At 42.2% G+C, this 15,030-nt stretch overlaps 1 protein-coding gene across 1 annotated transcript in view; it reads left to right on the forward strand.

Moving 5' to 3' along the window:
- Positions 1 to 15,030, forward strand: part of FAXC (failed axon connections homolog) — a 70,303-nt gene that overhangs the window by 28,799 nt on the left and 26,474 nt on the right. Inside the window, exon 4 of the mRNA XM_019520179.1 lies at positions 9,212 to 9,429. Coding sequence (XP_019375724.1) covers positions 9,212 to 9,429 — 218 coding nt within the window. The remainder of the gene's footprint in view (positions 1 to 9,211; positions 9,430 to 15,030) is intronic.

Here is a 15,030-nt window from a genome sequence, read left to right on the forward strand (position 1 = left end):
TCTCTGTCAAAGGTGTGCCCAAGGGGAGACTTGTTTGATGTTGGTATAAAATACTGTAAGAATAGGTCTGATCTTTCCCAGCAGTCAGCCCACTCTATTGCTGCCCACAGGTTTGGTTCAGCATCCTCAATCTCTTTCAGGAGCTTATGGGCTTCATGTATTAACAGTTTATGACTTTTAAGCCTCTTAATCCTTCATATCTTTGGGTCTTCAGTTAACAGTTGATGGAACAGGTGATTTTTGTCATCTCTTGCCTCTATTGCCAGTAATGATGTTAGAGTCTGTTTTCTTATGTCACTTGGTTTAGTACATGGAGTACATCTGTGTGTGTGTAAATTGTGTATCTTGATACAAGTCTCAGTGCATTGTTCAATGTGCTCTTAGCTTGATGATTGTCCAGGTGGAAGAGTGATGATACTGATTTATTGATGCTCAACTTTAAAAGCCACTTGTGGAGATTAGCGATGAGTTCCATGTCTATACTCAGTATCTTTTCCAGTTCTGCCATATCAATTCCTTGGGCTACTATGGAGATATCATCAGCATTCATATCGCTTAGATGTTGTATGTGGGAAGTCTGAGATTATATACGTTAAAAAGTATTGGTGCTAGCACTGACCCTTGAGAGACTCCATTCTTCAGAGTTTGTACTCTGTTTTTTTCTCCCTGACTAGTAGTGAGTTTAAACGATCTGCTGTAGAACATGTTCATGATGAAAGCACATAACTTGCACTTAGGTATCATAGAGTGAAGTTTATATTTGAGGCCTTGGTGCTGTACAATATTATAGGCTGCTATAATGTCATTCAGATATATAAAATAAAGAGTGATTATAAATGTTCAGTTTTCAAGATGGAAAGAGGATCACCCAAGGATATTTGCTGGGACCAATGCTGTTTAACATATTCAGAAAATATCTGGAAGAGGGGGTGAGTAATGAGGTGGTCAAATTTGTGGATGACAAAATTATTCAAAGTGGTAAAGACCAAGGCAAACTGTGAGGAACTGCAGAAGGCTCTGGCATGCTTGAATGAATGGTCAACTAAATGGCAGGTTAAATTCAATGTAGATAAGTGCTAAGTGATGTATGTGGGCAAAAATAACCCAACCTGTACATACAGTAATGGTTTCTACATTAGCTCTTGCCAGACAGGAAAGAGATTTGGGAGTCTTTGTGGATAGTTGCTAAAAACATCAGCTCAGTGCTCAGCAGCCATCAAAAAGGCAAACAAAATGTTAGGGATAATTAAGAGAATTATAAACAAAACAAAGTATAATTTTTTTCCCCTTTATGAATCCATGATGTGTCTAATACTGTGCCCAGTTCTGGTTCCCACACCTCAAAAAGAATATAGAAGAACTAGAGAAGGTCCAGAGAAGGGCAACAAGGATGATTAGTGGCATGGAGGGGCTTCCAAATGAGGCTAGGCCTATTCAGAGACGCGTCGGGTAGGGGGGAACATGATACGGGTTTACAAATTATTAAGTGGCAAAGATAAAATAAATAGGGATTTATTATTTATGAGCCCTCTCAATACAAGAACTACGGGTCACAACATGAAACTAGTAGGTAGTAAGTTTAAAACTAACACAAGGAAATTTTTTTGTACACAGCATGCAACTCATTGCCCCCAGATGTTTGGAAGCTGACAGTTTAGCCATATTTAAAAAGGTACTGGACAAATCCTTGGAGGAAAGGGGCACCGGTAGCTATTGCATAGGAAGTCAGGAATACAGCCTCTGAATCAGAACTTCCTAGACCTTAAATGCTGGAGGCTGCAAATGAGAGAGGAACGGTGGGGAAAAACCCCTTTATCATACACAGTTACTCTCCCTTCTCAGGAGCCACTCTCTGCCAGTGTGTGACACAGGATATTGGGCAAGATGGATCTATGGTCTGACCCAGTAAATGTCCATTCTTATGTTCTTAAGGTCACAACAGAGAGCAAGTGCCCGAAGTGAGCAATGTCCACCCTGCTTTTAAACTAAGAAAGAATATAGCAGCATAAACATCTAAAAGCAACGCATTTCCAAAGAACTTCAAATTTGGCTCATAGTTGACCTGCCAGTGGTTCTGATGCAACAAAGTACATAAGCTTATGTACCTAAATAGTGTCACAAAAACCAAGTTAAGTACATGCTTTAGTACTTTCCTGGTTCAGAGTTGGGTTCACTTTGTTCATAAGCACTGTTTGAACCAAGGTTCCCAGAAATGAAAGGCTCTCCTAATCTAATTAGGTTGGAAACTATGGGGACTTGTAAATGTGACACCATTATCATGTTCACGTGACAGAAATGTCACTTTGTGTGGCTTAATGACATCACACTCTACATGTGCAAGAGGTTTGAGGGTTTCAAATTAGTTTGCATCATAGCAAATTGCAACAGTGCAGCTGTCAGCTTGACCCCTGGCTGTGGGAGGGGTGGGAAGGCTCTGCCAAAAAAATAATAAAATTGGGTCCCATGCCACTTCTGCATTCAGCGTGCTCCTGTGGCTGGCAGAATGCCTGGGGCTGCCTGGGAATGGGCTGGCTTTCCCCTAGGGCAGCCTGGGAAGGTGGCAAGAGGGTAGCTGGATTTGTTGGTGGCTGGAGAAGACAATGGACATGGTGCACGGGCACTGGAAGCCTGGGTGGGTTGCTAGCTAGCTGGGTGCTGCCCCAGCTTGGAGGCACCTGATTCAATACTTCCCTGAGTCCACTCGGGCTTCCAGCACTCCATGCACTGTCCCCACTGCCTTTTCTAGCTGCCAGCATACCCAGCCATCCTCCTGCCACCTCCCCGTGCTGCCTTGGGCAAGTTGTGTGTGCTGATGGCTGGAGAAGGCAGCAGGGATGGTGCATGGGGCGCTGAAAGTCCAAACAGGCTTGGGGAAGCATTGGATCAGGCACCTCCAAACTGGGGCAGCACCTGGCCAGCAAGCAGCCTGCGCTCTTGGACAGGCTCCAGCTTTGGCTCTGACAAAAAAAGAAAAGGATCGGGCCCCTTACCATAACGTGATGGAAAAATTGAAATTGTTAATGGTTTAGCCCTCAGTATTTTGTTCTGTGCTCCACCGTTTCAATTTAGGGGGCATAGAATAACACCCTGAGGACTAAACCCCTATCACGTGTACAAGCATCCTATGTTTTTGGCTGAAAATGTGCTCAGAAGGGCACAGGGAAAGTAGGATCTGAATCTGTGTAAATGGCCCTAGATAGTGTTCTTATGGCTATCTTTAGCTGCATGAGTGCTCCTTACTCTTTAAAAGGGAGCTGGATTTGTGCCCGTTTTTTGTTTTGTTTTGTTTTTTAAACTAATATGGATGTCAGGAGGAAGCTAGCGTCTTTGAAACCCAAATGACCCATCTCCTCTTCCCTGTACTGACTGTTACATATTCCATCAACTCACTGTTTTAAATGTGAAACTCTTCAGCCAGACGTATAGATCTGTTGTGTCTTTCATTACAAATTACTCTCTCCTACCTTTTATCCCTGGTCTCTTCCCGGTGAGCTGACTCAGAACTTCTGATAGAAATTGAGGTTATTGAGATGGTGACTCAGAGAAGGGGCAATGGAAGAAGATGAACAAAGACATTGTATTGTATTGTTTGTTGTAGTGCAGTAGCTACAGTAGTGAGGACTGGGCTTGAGCCCATGTAATTTTCCCTGCTACATCATTGAGGCAAGCTTTTCCAGTGCAAGTCCTCTTCTGAATCAAATGAAACATTTGCTAGTTTGACTAAAACTGTACCGTTGCAAATCCTGTTTTGCAATGAATTGCCGTGTTTATATAGCTTCTTTCCCCACTGTAGCTACTTTAGTATAACAACGCTGATCCAATTTCAGACTAGGCAGGTCCTGAGAGTGAAGCATTTAAAAGGGCCTTATTTTCTGTTCATTTAGGGTATGGACACATGAACACTTGGAGCCCTTTCAAAAAGGGAATGTTTTGAAAGCACAGAGCCGGTACATACTAATGCAGAAAACCTGCTCCAACTTCAACACTCCCTCATTCAGGGGCAGAGTTGGAGCAGCATTTGGATCATTTTCAGCTAGTTCATCCCTAACAATTAGAATGAACTGGCTGCTGCCTTTTTGCCATGTTCCCTCTTTTGAAAGGGATGTACTGTGGGGGTTTTCACCTTCCTTTGCAGAACAGCATGGCCCTCTACAGAGGATCTCTCAAGCATATATTCATAGGAGGATGTAGGCTGGCCTGGTTCCTTTGCTTTACCTGTGGCAGATCAGGGTGTTGATGTTTTATGTTAGGGTTGATGGTAGTTTTATGAGGAGTTTAGATTATGGATTTGTTTAGGATGGTTTGGATAGGGATGATCCTGCCCCAGGCAGGGAGCTGGGCTAGATTATGGATGCTCACCCTCTAACCCATGGGCCATATGTGGCCCAAGGAGCCATGGCATTTGGCCTGTGGGGCTCCCCACGGGTTGGAAAATGTGGTGGCAGGGGAGCATTGGCAATACCACCACCCTCCCCTGCTTTCAGGTCCTTGCCCCTTCCCCCCCCCACAGGACCGGGCTATGGCTCCTTCCTGCTGCAGGACCTGGCCATACTCCTTTTCCTCCCAGCAGGGTTGGAGCTGAGTCACACCATCAGGGTTATCCCTAGAGGAGTGAATCAGGGCGATCATGGTGGGCCCCATAGAGCTGGGCAGAGCGGTAGCTCTGCATCCAGCCGCTCACTCTCCCCCCCCATTGCTATCAATGGCGGTGGCAGCTTCTTCGGTCTCGGGCCCGTGGGATTGGAGTGGGGGCGGGGCCCCGCATGGGCTGATTTGCCCCAGGCCCCGCACCCTGCTCAGGTCAGCTCTGCACTCTATCTTCCCCCTCCCTCCAACAGGGTGAGGCCGAGGTTGGGCCCTGCCTCTTTGTTCCCCCTGTAGATTAGTTCACGCTCCTTCTCCCACATGCCCCCATATGGCCTAATGGGACCCTGCTGCACTCACCCTATGTGCCATGTCAGGACCACTGGCTGGATCCAGCCTGTGGACAGACTGGGCACTGTCCATCTGGTCTGCTGGGCAAAAAAGATTGGGCACCACTGGACTAGGTGACATCTGGAGCTCCCTTTGAGCCCTACTTCTCTATGATTCCAAGCTTTTGTGTGTCCTACCCTTACACTTGTGTAGTTCATGAATAACTGCATTGACTGTGGTGGGATTATATCAGTGTAAAACTGGCACAAGAGGAAAATCAGGCCCAGAAGCTATATCTGTGCAGTAGCCAGTAGGGTAACTGAGTGGGGGCTAGGGTTGTCAACTCTGACTGAAGCTATTCCGGGAGGTGTTTTTTCCCAGCATAACATAATGTCATTAGTTGAACCCATTCACAATATCAATTTCCCGGATTGCTTTCAGTAGTCACCGGGAGATCGATGTTGATTCCAGTTGACTTTTGACTTCCAGCCAATCCAGGGGGGCTGGCAATCAGGTGGGGGCAAGCAAGGCAACAACCCTTGGTGTTGTCTTCTTTTGGAGGGTGCAAAACATAGTTGCCACTGCAGCAGCGGCAGACAGCATAGCTGCAATTAGCAGTGTTGTAGCTAAGTGCTGCCTCATATTTTGTGGCTGCTCCCAATGCACAGCTCTCCTGCTGCATCATTGGCAGTAACACTGTGCTGATTACACTCATATTCTCACAGTGGTAGAGTCTTTCTGCTTTCCAGTGAAAATTTACGGCTGGACACTGCAGCCTCTAATTATGGCATTGTGATACTTGTGATGTCAGGGGACTGTTTGCAGAGTAAGGGTTATGGAATGAGGCTCTTAATAGCAGATTGCAGTATTGAGGTTCTTTGTTTTTTATGATTTTGTTGCTTTAAATATATTTATTACAAGCCATTTACTAGCATTTAGGAAATCTGGTCATAAGTAATGAATACAAAACTGAGCTTTTCAAATAAAAAAACAACAAAGTAACATTTAAATTCACAAGAAGCAGGATTAGAACCATATAAAAACAGCCGGGATAATGCAAAATGTAGTGTTTGTATATATCTTAATTTAATGACTTGCTTGTCTTCCATGACTAGCCCATAAATATGTGGTATTATCTTATAGGTGTCCATGGCAGTATATACAACACAAATTGCTGTGTTAAAGATTTGAAACCATTCCCATTAAAGCTTCTGTGCATTTTGATACCTTTATTCAAATTTCCTTTTTCAAGTTTTGTGTTTAAAAATAGGTATTTTTAAACGCACAGAGCCAGCTCCTGTAGTCTGGTATCTGTTGGAAACCATCTGATTTGAATACCTCTGGCATCTTAGAAGCTATTTCCTGCAAAAAGTGCTACCATAGAGTTTATTCAGCTGACTGGAATGAGTTCACATAAAATATCTTGATACCAAGAATTACATTTAATGTAGTTAAACTTGGAAGAGGGTACAGATATGCATGAGAGCATCTGATTCGTGTGGACCAAAATAATGTGTGGCACCTTCCCTGAAATGCAGCAATAAGTAGTTTGCTGTAAATAGTAATCAAAGATTACCTGCTCTTGTCTTTCTGACAGTACCAACTATTTTATTCCAATATCCTCTGGAGGTTTTTTCAATGTCCCCTGTCTAGGCAGGGGACGGCGATACATTCCTCCTTCAGACCTAGTCTTAGCCGGTACGTTTCCAAATAGAATAATTGTCTATCAAAACTAACCAAAATGGGTCTAAAACATGCCAGTATTAAAGAATGTAAGCATTAAATGTCCTTAGTTATGATAAAACAATAAAAATATGTTTTGACATTCAGAAATGTTAATTATGAGTTCATCAATTTAAAATTAATGGTTACTTCTGGCCTTCTGTGGGAAGTCTTTTGTCCTTTCAAAGTGTAGTGTGTCTCTTTCTGCTTTGTAAGGGATAGTCTAGACTAGGAAAAGAGGTTGAGATGAAGTCAGGTTTCGCTAACCTACCTTGGATACATGTTTGTTTACCATGACCAAATGTCAGCTGCTTATCTCAAAGTAGATAAATTGGTTGGATCATAAGCTGGTGTACACTGCCACAGCTCCACAAAAATCAATTGAGTTTACAGCATTGCACACTAGCCAGCATTTTGAACTTGCCCTGATTTGTACTTGCTACCTTTGAGATTGCCTTTCTTTTGGACACCCCTCTCTTGTCTTGCAGCATTTCAGATAGGGGGTGCAGCCTAGCCAGGGCTGAGGATTCACCTTTCCCATCCTATTTCCTGACCTCTCTATTGAGCCCAAAGTAATTACCTGTGTCTGTTTTAGATATGCTACTCTCTTGTACCAGTGCTATTTAACAAGCTATAATTATTTTATTTCTATACAAAAATTTTACGGGAATGCTAGTCAGAGGCATGCAGATACTTAAAATAATCATGTGATCATGTCATTTGAAACTGTACCTTAAAGCATGCATACAGGTTTGTTGTGCATTTCCTAACTTTGCCACTTGAATAATGCCCTTTTAACAATTTTTAAGTGCAATTACAGATGTAAAATGAATATGTCATGGTTGTTAAGTACAGATAAATCAATCTTTGGAACAGTAATATACTTTTAAAAGACCCTAGGTAGGGTCAGTTTTTTAAGTGGCCTCCAGCTGGCCTCTGAATTTGAACCTGCAGTTTTCTTGGCTCACACTTCTTCATGCTTAAAAGCATGGATTAGTCTGAGTAAATCAGATGATGTCTACTTAGGTACTTTTTGCAGGAACATATTGCTACAAACCATGATGTGAATCTTAGGGAAGCATTTTTATTGTGCATGCTAATTACTTTTGTGGGAAATCTTCTTTCTGTCTTGCAAAATAGAAACTGCTGGACATGCTTGATTATGGTTGGTCCAGTGCCAGTTTGCTGGTAAGATCTGACAGAATAGGTATCTTGAGAAGACTAAAGGGCTGGATCGTTTGTTTGTGACAGCTGTGTTTTTCTAACAACAGCGCACCAGAGGACCATCCTCTTTTTCTTGCTATCATATTACGTGTCTGGCTGTGTTTTCTGAAACAAGTAGATCCATTCTGTTGTAACATTCCTCCTCCAGGATGATTCTTTTTCCAATACCGATCAGGTCAATGGACTGAGATGCAAGTACATTGGTTTATTGAAGTATGTTTAATCGGATTATTGAGCAATTTCCTTATGCTAGCTGCAAGATCAGGTTTCCAATCATAAATCAAGATTATTAGTTTGCATCCTTTGACCTAATACAGTAGCATGGAGGAAAGACTCCTAACTATCGGACAGTTTAAAATACCCTTTTACTTTCAGACAATTTTGTCTTCCTTCTTTTTTCATTTCTGTTCTCTACTGTTTGAGGATTTAAATAAATAAATAAATACATCAGACATCTTTTTATTCAAAGATTTATGTTAAAGTAAACAATCCCATGAAGAAAACTTTAATTTATATTTATTTTGGTTAAGTTATAATGAAGCATACCCTCTAGGAATAAAATGTGTTAAACACAAGGCAGCCACATTATTCTTTCTTGATTGTTTTGCATTTTGCCCTCTTAAATTAAAATTTAAAATTGTGTACTTTAGTAGACAAATATGTATTTAATTAATTTTGATTAGTTTATACTGTCTCTAGTGCTCTGTTTTGAAAGTATTGTTATCTTAAGCTTTTATTGCATTTTGCATAGTTGTTGAGCTTACATTTATCACAGGATTAGGACTAGTACAATGATGAATGGAAATCACTTTTCAAATGGGAGAGTCTAGATTCTGATTATTTTGTCTGGGAAACTCCAGACATTGGAACAGTTTTTTGGAATTTTATATATATAATTCTCTCTCTCTCTATTTCATAAAATCATAGGAAAGTGGGGTTGGATAGGACTTTATAAGGTCATTTTATCCAGGCCCCTGCTCAGGGCAGGATCACCCCTGACTATACCATCCTTTGTAATAATTAAACTTTTTAGGCTAATTTAATCTAAGTTATCATGCCTCCATCAACAACTTCCCAAAAGTTCAAAAATATTTACACAGCTTTCCTATTTCACAATTTAGAAATTACTCCAAATGTCAATATGTATCCATAGACATCCAGTGTTTCAAGACACTTTCAAGTGCATGTTAACTTTTGTCACAAGTTATTGGCTAACTTTTCTTGAGGCTAAGATCCCTTGAAGTCCTTGAGTATTGCATAATATCCTAACATACCTCTTTTGAAAGGTGATCTATAAATGTGTTGAACTGTGTGTGCTGCAAAGTAGTAACTTGTTTTCACAATATTGTAGGACACTGGTGTATTGTCAGTGGGTGGACAATCTCCATGAGACTCAGAAGATGCTTTCATTTACTGGCCCCTTCAGTGACCTGTTGAAGTGGATTCTGTGCCATCTAACAAAAGGAATTGTGAAACGAGAAATGTATGGCCATGGTATTGGCCGCTTCTCTGAGGAAGAGATATACAAGCTGATGGAGAAAGACATGCGGTCTCTAGCAGGCCTTTTGGGTAATGTACAATATATCATGAACTATATTCTCCATAAACACTTTTTGTGATCAGGCATACTGGAATGCTCTCTATGAGGCTGTATTAAATTCTGTTTTGTTTCCAAACAAAGTATGTATAACCCATCCCAGGCCTATCATTCAATGGTTGTTTCATCCTTGAAGGGAAGATATCTCTTTCCTACTATCTGTATATGCATATATTGTCAAATTCTGTTTCCACAGTATACTTATTAGGAATTGTAGTGTGCATGATACATGCTCAAGGGAAGAATTTTGGCCAAAATATTTTAACGAAATATTTGTAAAACTGATGTTTGAAAGATATTTGAACCTGTTGTGTCTATTTTGATGAGTTGAGTGTTTTACTTGATGTTAGCATTCTTTGAGTAAGGCTGCTTCCCAGCGGGCTTTAATTGTTATTACCTTGATATTCAAGATGGCTGAGTTGCTGTTGGAATATGGCACAGTGTAGCTGGTTGAGAAGACTCAACCAAATTACTGACCACCTTTAAAAGTCTTTTGGTTTGCTGCTTTAAAACAGTTAATTTACTTCTGCTCACCTTTGATAGAGAAATGTTATTCAACTAGTTGCTGAATAAAGCAGAAGTGACACTCTTGTAGTAATTAACGTGCAAGAATTTAAGTTGCTTAAACTTACCATTTCCTCTGTCTTCAGACTTTTTACTTCTTCATGCATGTGTAGTAAAGTTACATTTTTATTCAGTTAACTTGTGTAAATATATAGAAAGAAAATATGTCGGAGACCTGTGGATATAGAAGGAATTTACTGACTGCATATCTTATCTTGGGGACCATTCTCACCCCCCCTGTTTTTGAATCTGTTTTATAGCTACTTTTTCATACTTCTGCTAGCATCTTCCTGCTCTGGAGGATTCTTTGAGATTCATAGGTTCCTGGAGGATAAGGAGTATAAAGTATAGAATATAAGAGACCATTATATCATCTAGTTTAGGAGTGGGCAGTTATTTCAGCTGGAGATAGCTGAAAAGCTGCAAAGATAGCCCCGCCCCTTCACAGGTGCCCCACCCTGATTGCCGTCTTGGGACTCGAAGTCCTACTCCTAACCCTGACCTTTGCCACCAGAAGTCCTTCCCCTTGCTCCTGGAAGTATTCCTTTTGGGAGCGGGGTTTGCCATCTTGGAACCAGAAAAAAACAGAATCATATACAAAAAATTAAACATCTATTATAACATATTTTAATTTTATTTAAAAATATTTTATCCTGATTTACATGTGTTAGCATAGGGTATATATAGGTGATCACATAATAGCTCAAACTAAAGTCTTACTCTTGTACATTGTGTGGGGGGGTGTGGGTGTGGGGTTAGTGGAGGAGGTGTGCGTGAGTGTGGGCTTTCTAGGGGTTGTGGGGAGTGGGTGTATGTGTAGGGTTTCTGGGGGGTCTGTGGGGAGTTTATGGTCGGTGAGGGTGGGAGTGTGTAGGGGTGAGGTTTGTAGGGGGGTATGGGGCCCCCCACCATATGCCCCCTTCCCTCTCTTCTGTGGCACACAGCCCCTGCTGCCAATGGCAGAAGCAGCAGGTGGCGGGCCCTTGGGGTGCTCATGGCCTGTGGCAGACAGAGCTCCGTGGTAGCACACAGCTCCAGCTGAGTCCTAGGAATTAGGGGTGTACTGATAGAGACTTTTTGAGCCAATACCAATGGCCAATTTTTAGCAAGCCATACCGGCCAATACTGATCCGATTTTATTATGCCAGGCAGCATGGAGAGCAGTGTCCAGCTGGTAAGTCTGTTGTGGGGGAAGGGGTGTCGCAGAGGGGCAGATTGAGGCCCAGATGTGGGAGCCACATGCCAGTGGACCAAGCCAGGCCGGCTCCATGCTTCCATGTGGGGTTTCCAGCACTCCAGCAGGAAGCTCCATATGGCGACATGGAACCTGCCTGGCCTAATGGTGAGCGAGTTGCTGTGGCTTCTGTTCCATGCACTGTCAGGCCAGGCGGGCTCTGTGCCATACTTTGGGGCTCCTGTCACTGCAGCCAGGAGTGCACACTGCTGGGCTGGGTTGGGTTGGCTCCATACCTCCATGTGTGGCTCCCTGCTGGAGTGCTGGAAACCCCACGTAGAGGCACACAGCTGGTTTGGCCTGGTCCACTGACATGCAGCTTCCACCTGCAGTGCTAGAAGTCCATGTGCTGGGACAAAGTCAGCCCAGCCTGGTTTGAAGATGTACCAATGGGCCGGGCCAGCTCACTGCTGTCATGTGCAGTCCCCAGAATTCAGAGTTGTGTGTCACCGGGGGGTTCTGCATACCATGGGCCATGAGTGCCCTGAGGGCCCGTCACCTGCAGCTGCTGGTGGCAGTGGGGACTGTGTGTCATAGGGGGGTGGGGGGCCCTTCCCCCACAGCCCCCCCACACCCACCCATGACCCCTTCTCCCCACACACATACCCATAAACCCCACACCCACCATACAAGCGCACCATCAGGCCAGGCAGGCTCCCTGCCGCCATGTGTGGCTCCTGGCACTGCAGGCAGGAGCTTCCCTCCCCACTCACCAGCTGTCCAGTCACCCACCCATCATGTTTGGTGCCTCCACAAATGGCTTCCAGCTGGAGTGCCAGGAGCCCCACAGAGATGGAGGCACAGAGCCTGCCCAGTCCAATGGTGTGTGACCTCTGAAAGCCTGTGCCTCCCGCTGGCTTTCAGAGGGGCAGCTGTGGGCTGGTAATAACTGTTCTTTGAAGGGGCCCTGCAGGCCTTTTTTTTTTTTGAATGGCCTGGAGGGCTGGATTTGGCCTATGGGCTGGATTTTGCCTGCTCCAGTCTAGTCTGACCTTCTCTATAACACAGGATATTAAACTTCATTGCTACCTCTGTATTGAGCCCAATAATTCATGTGTGGCTAAAGCATATCTTTCAGAAAGGCATTTAGTCTTGATATAAAGACCTCAAGATCAAGATGAAGAGATGGAGAATCTACCACTTTCCTTCATAGTTCCACCCTGACCATTAACATTTTGTTCCGCATTGAATTTTTCTGGATTTCTGTTTCTAGCTGTTTATTCTTGTTACTTCTTTCTTTGAAAAATTAAATAGCCCTGTAAAGAGAAATACTAATCAAACTGCCTCAAGCTGCCTCTCCGTCTGCTTTCTGATAAGCCAAAATGATTGAGCTACTTAATGTTCTGACTGTCGGACATTTTCTTCAGCTCTGGAATTATTTTGGCTCTTTCCTGTACCTCCTAAATTTGTCAACATTTAAATTATATATCACCTCTATGTGCCTGAATGCCATTTAAGTAATTTGGCAGGCAAGGTTCTTTAGGTAAATCTGACATCTTTTATTAGAGCAACTAAATAGTTGGAAAAATTAGCAGGTTATCTGCCGTGCCTGCCATCTGATAACCCCAGGTAACCTGCCTGCATTTTACCAGTTACATTCTACCACCAGGTCAACATTTCCCCCTCTCCCCCAACAACTACCTGTCTCACACCTATTGTCTCCCATTCCCTCTGATCCTCACTGCCACACATTTGCATTTTCACAGATCTGCATTTTGCATTTTGGCTTGTATTCCACCCAGAAGAACACACAAAACACCAGCAGACTCTCCCTATGCCTGAAGAAGGGTGTTTGTGCCCAAAAGCTTGCAAAGAACAATTTTTCCGACTATTTAATTGGTCTAATAAAATATACTACGTTTACCCAAAGAAATTTTCAGTCTAAAAGTCATGAAGTACTAAGTCAAATGCCTTCCAGAAGTCTAAGAGTGTTGTGACCTTTCTCAGGTACTATATAGTCTCAGAAGAATCAAGTGAGGTTTGCTTGATAAGCCTTGTTTCTATAAAACCATGTTAACTGGCAGTAATTATATTTCTATTCCTCATTTGCTTATCATACTAATCCTGCAACTGCTTTTCCATTATTTTGTCTGGGATTGATGTCAGGTTAACTGGCCTATCTGACCAGAAGATGCTGGCATACTTACAATTTTCTAGTCTTCTGGAATTTCCTCCATATCCAAGATTTATTAAATATTAGTACCAGCAAGACAGAGATCTCCTTAGCTACTTCTTTTATGTTTCATAGGTCCAGACTTACTGATTTATAAAGCATTTATCCTGGTAGCCTCCTTTTTTACTTTGTGTGGAGAAATGTTATTTATTTCACGGAAGTTTTCAGTATTTTAAAATTTGTTTTCACTCTGGTTAGGAGATTTGGATTTGCTGCCGGCCTGAGTTCCTTTAGAACTTAGGTGAGATCAGACTGTTTCCATGAAATGCTCCTATTTTGCTGGCTTAGCCAGTGCCAACTGAATTATGCTTTTGTCTTATTTTTTTCTGATCAGCTCTGTCTTTTTGTAACGAATGGACTAGCATGCATTTTATTATCATTGTCATCATCACATTATATGAGTGTGTTATCCTGTTTCTTCCCAAATTAAAGAGAAATATTAATCAAATACTTTTGCCTTCAATGTGGTATTATTATAAACACATTTACTATCTCCATCTAGTAATGGGCCCAGTTGGATTTTGCATATGTTGGATTATTTTTTTTCTGTCTGTTTTGCAGGGGCAGCAGTGACTTCCAGTTGTTACTGTGCTGTGTGCATGATTGTGATTGCAATCTCGTGGCTGCCAGCAGCAGCTATTTTTTTCCCATCAACCTCCCATCATTCTCCCCATGTCAGTCCCCAGGGAGGTTGCCCCAGTCACTCTGTCTTAGTTATGCCACTGGAACCACCAACTTCCAGTCTAGTGTGTTCCATAATTCAGTGTTTTTCATTAAGATAAGGACCAAATTAGAATGACCTCATGTTGGATTAAATCTTTTTTGCGTTTAAAATATCGTACGAATTCTTAGAAATTCTAATGACTATTGACTACTGCCTACATAACACCCCTGGAATCTGTCCCTACCTGATTGATGTTCTTCCAACACCATCATTCTTTCCCCATGTTACTGGCAGTGCTTAAGCTATAATTCATGCTGCAGTCTGGTTTGATTCAGTAATCTGCACCAAAGGATTAATAGATGGATTTGCCAGTAAGATTACCACGTCCATTACGATAAACTCAATGTAGCTGCATCCATGCTGTGATCTAGGTGTGCTAATTAACAGTGATCCTGGTTTTCTCTGATTAAAAAATTACAAATTCTCTGATTAAAAATGGCCAATTCTTTGATTAACCCCCCCCCCCCAAATCCATGATTAAAATGAAAGGCCACTATATATATAGGTATCAGTTGAACACAATGTTTTATCAATATATTTACAGTTTTAAAGCAGTTTGGAAGCCAACCAGTGCCTCAATCACTATACTAAAATAAATTCTAAATACCTATATTTTTGGCATTTGATTTTGGGTTTTTCAGCATGGAAAATCAGAACTCCAAATCAGGCTACTCTGTACACCCCAAGGAATTATGTGCAGAAAACTCAAAATTATGCAAAATTAATTACTTTTATTTTTACAAATTAAATATAACACTATCTGAACCTTCCTTAGAAATATATGCAGGTACTTTTGTTGGGGGGTAAGTGTGGGGTGTGTGTGTGGGGGAGATCGGCATAAGGGCGAGGATCATCTGTAGTAGCTTCCTGGATTGCGC

The sequence above is a fragment of the Gavialis gangeticus genome, unplaced genomic scaffold, assembly GCF_001723915.1.
Source record: "Gavialis gangeticus isolate Ggan-Ray unplaced genomic scaffold, GavGan_comp1, whole genome shotgun sequence".
NCBI lineage: Eukaryota > Metazoa > Chordata > Crocodylia > Gavialidae > Gavialis > Gavialis gangeticus.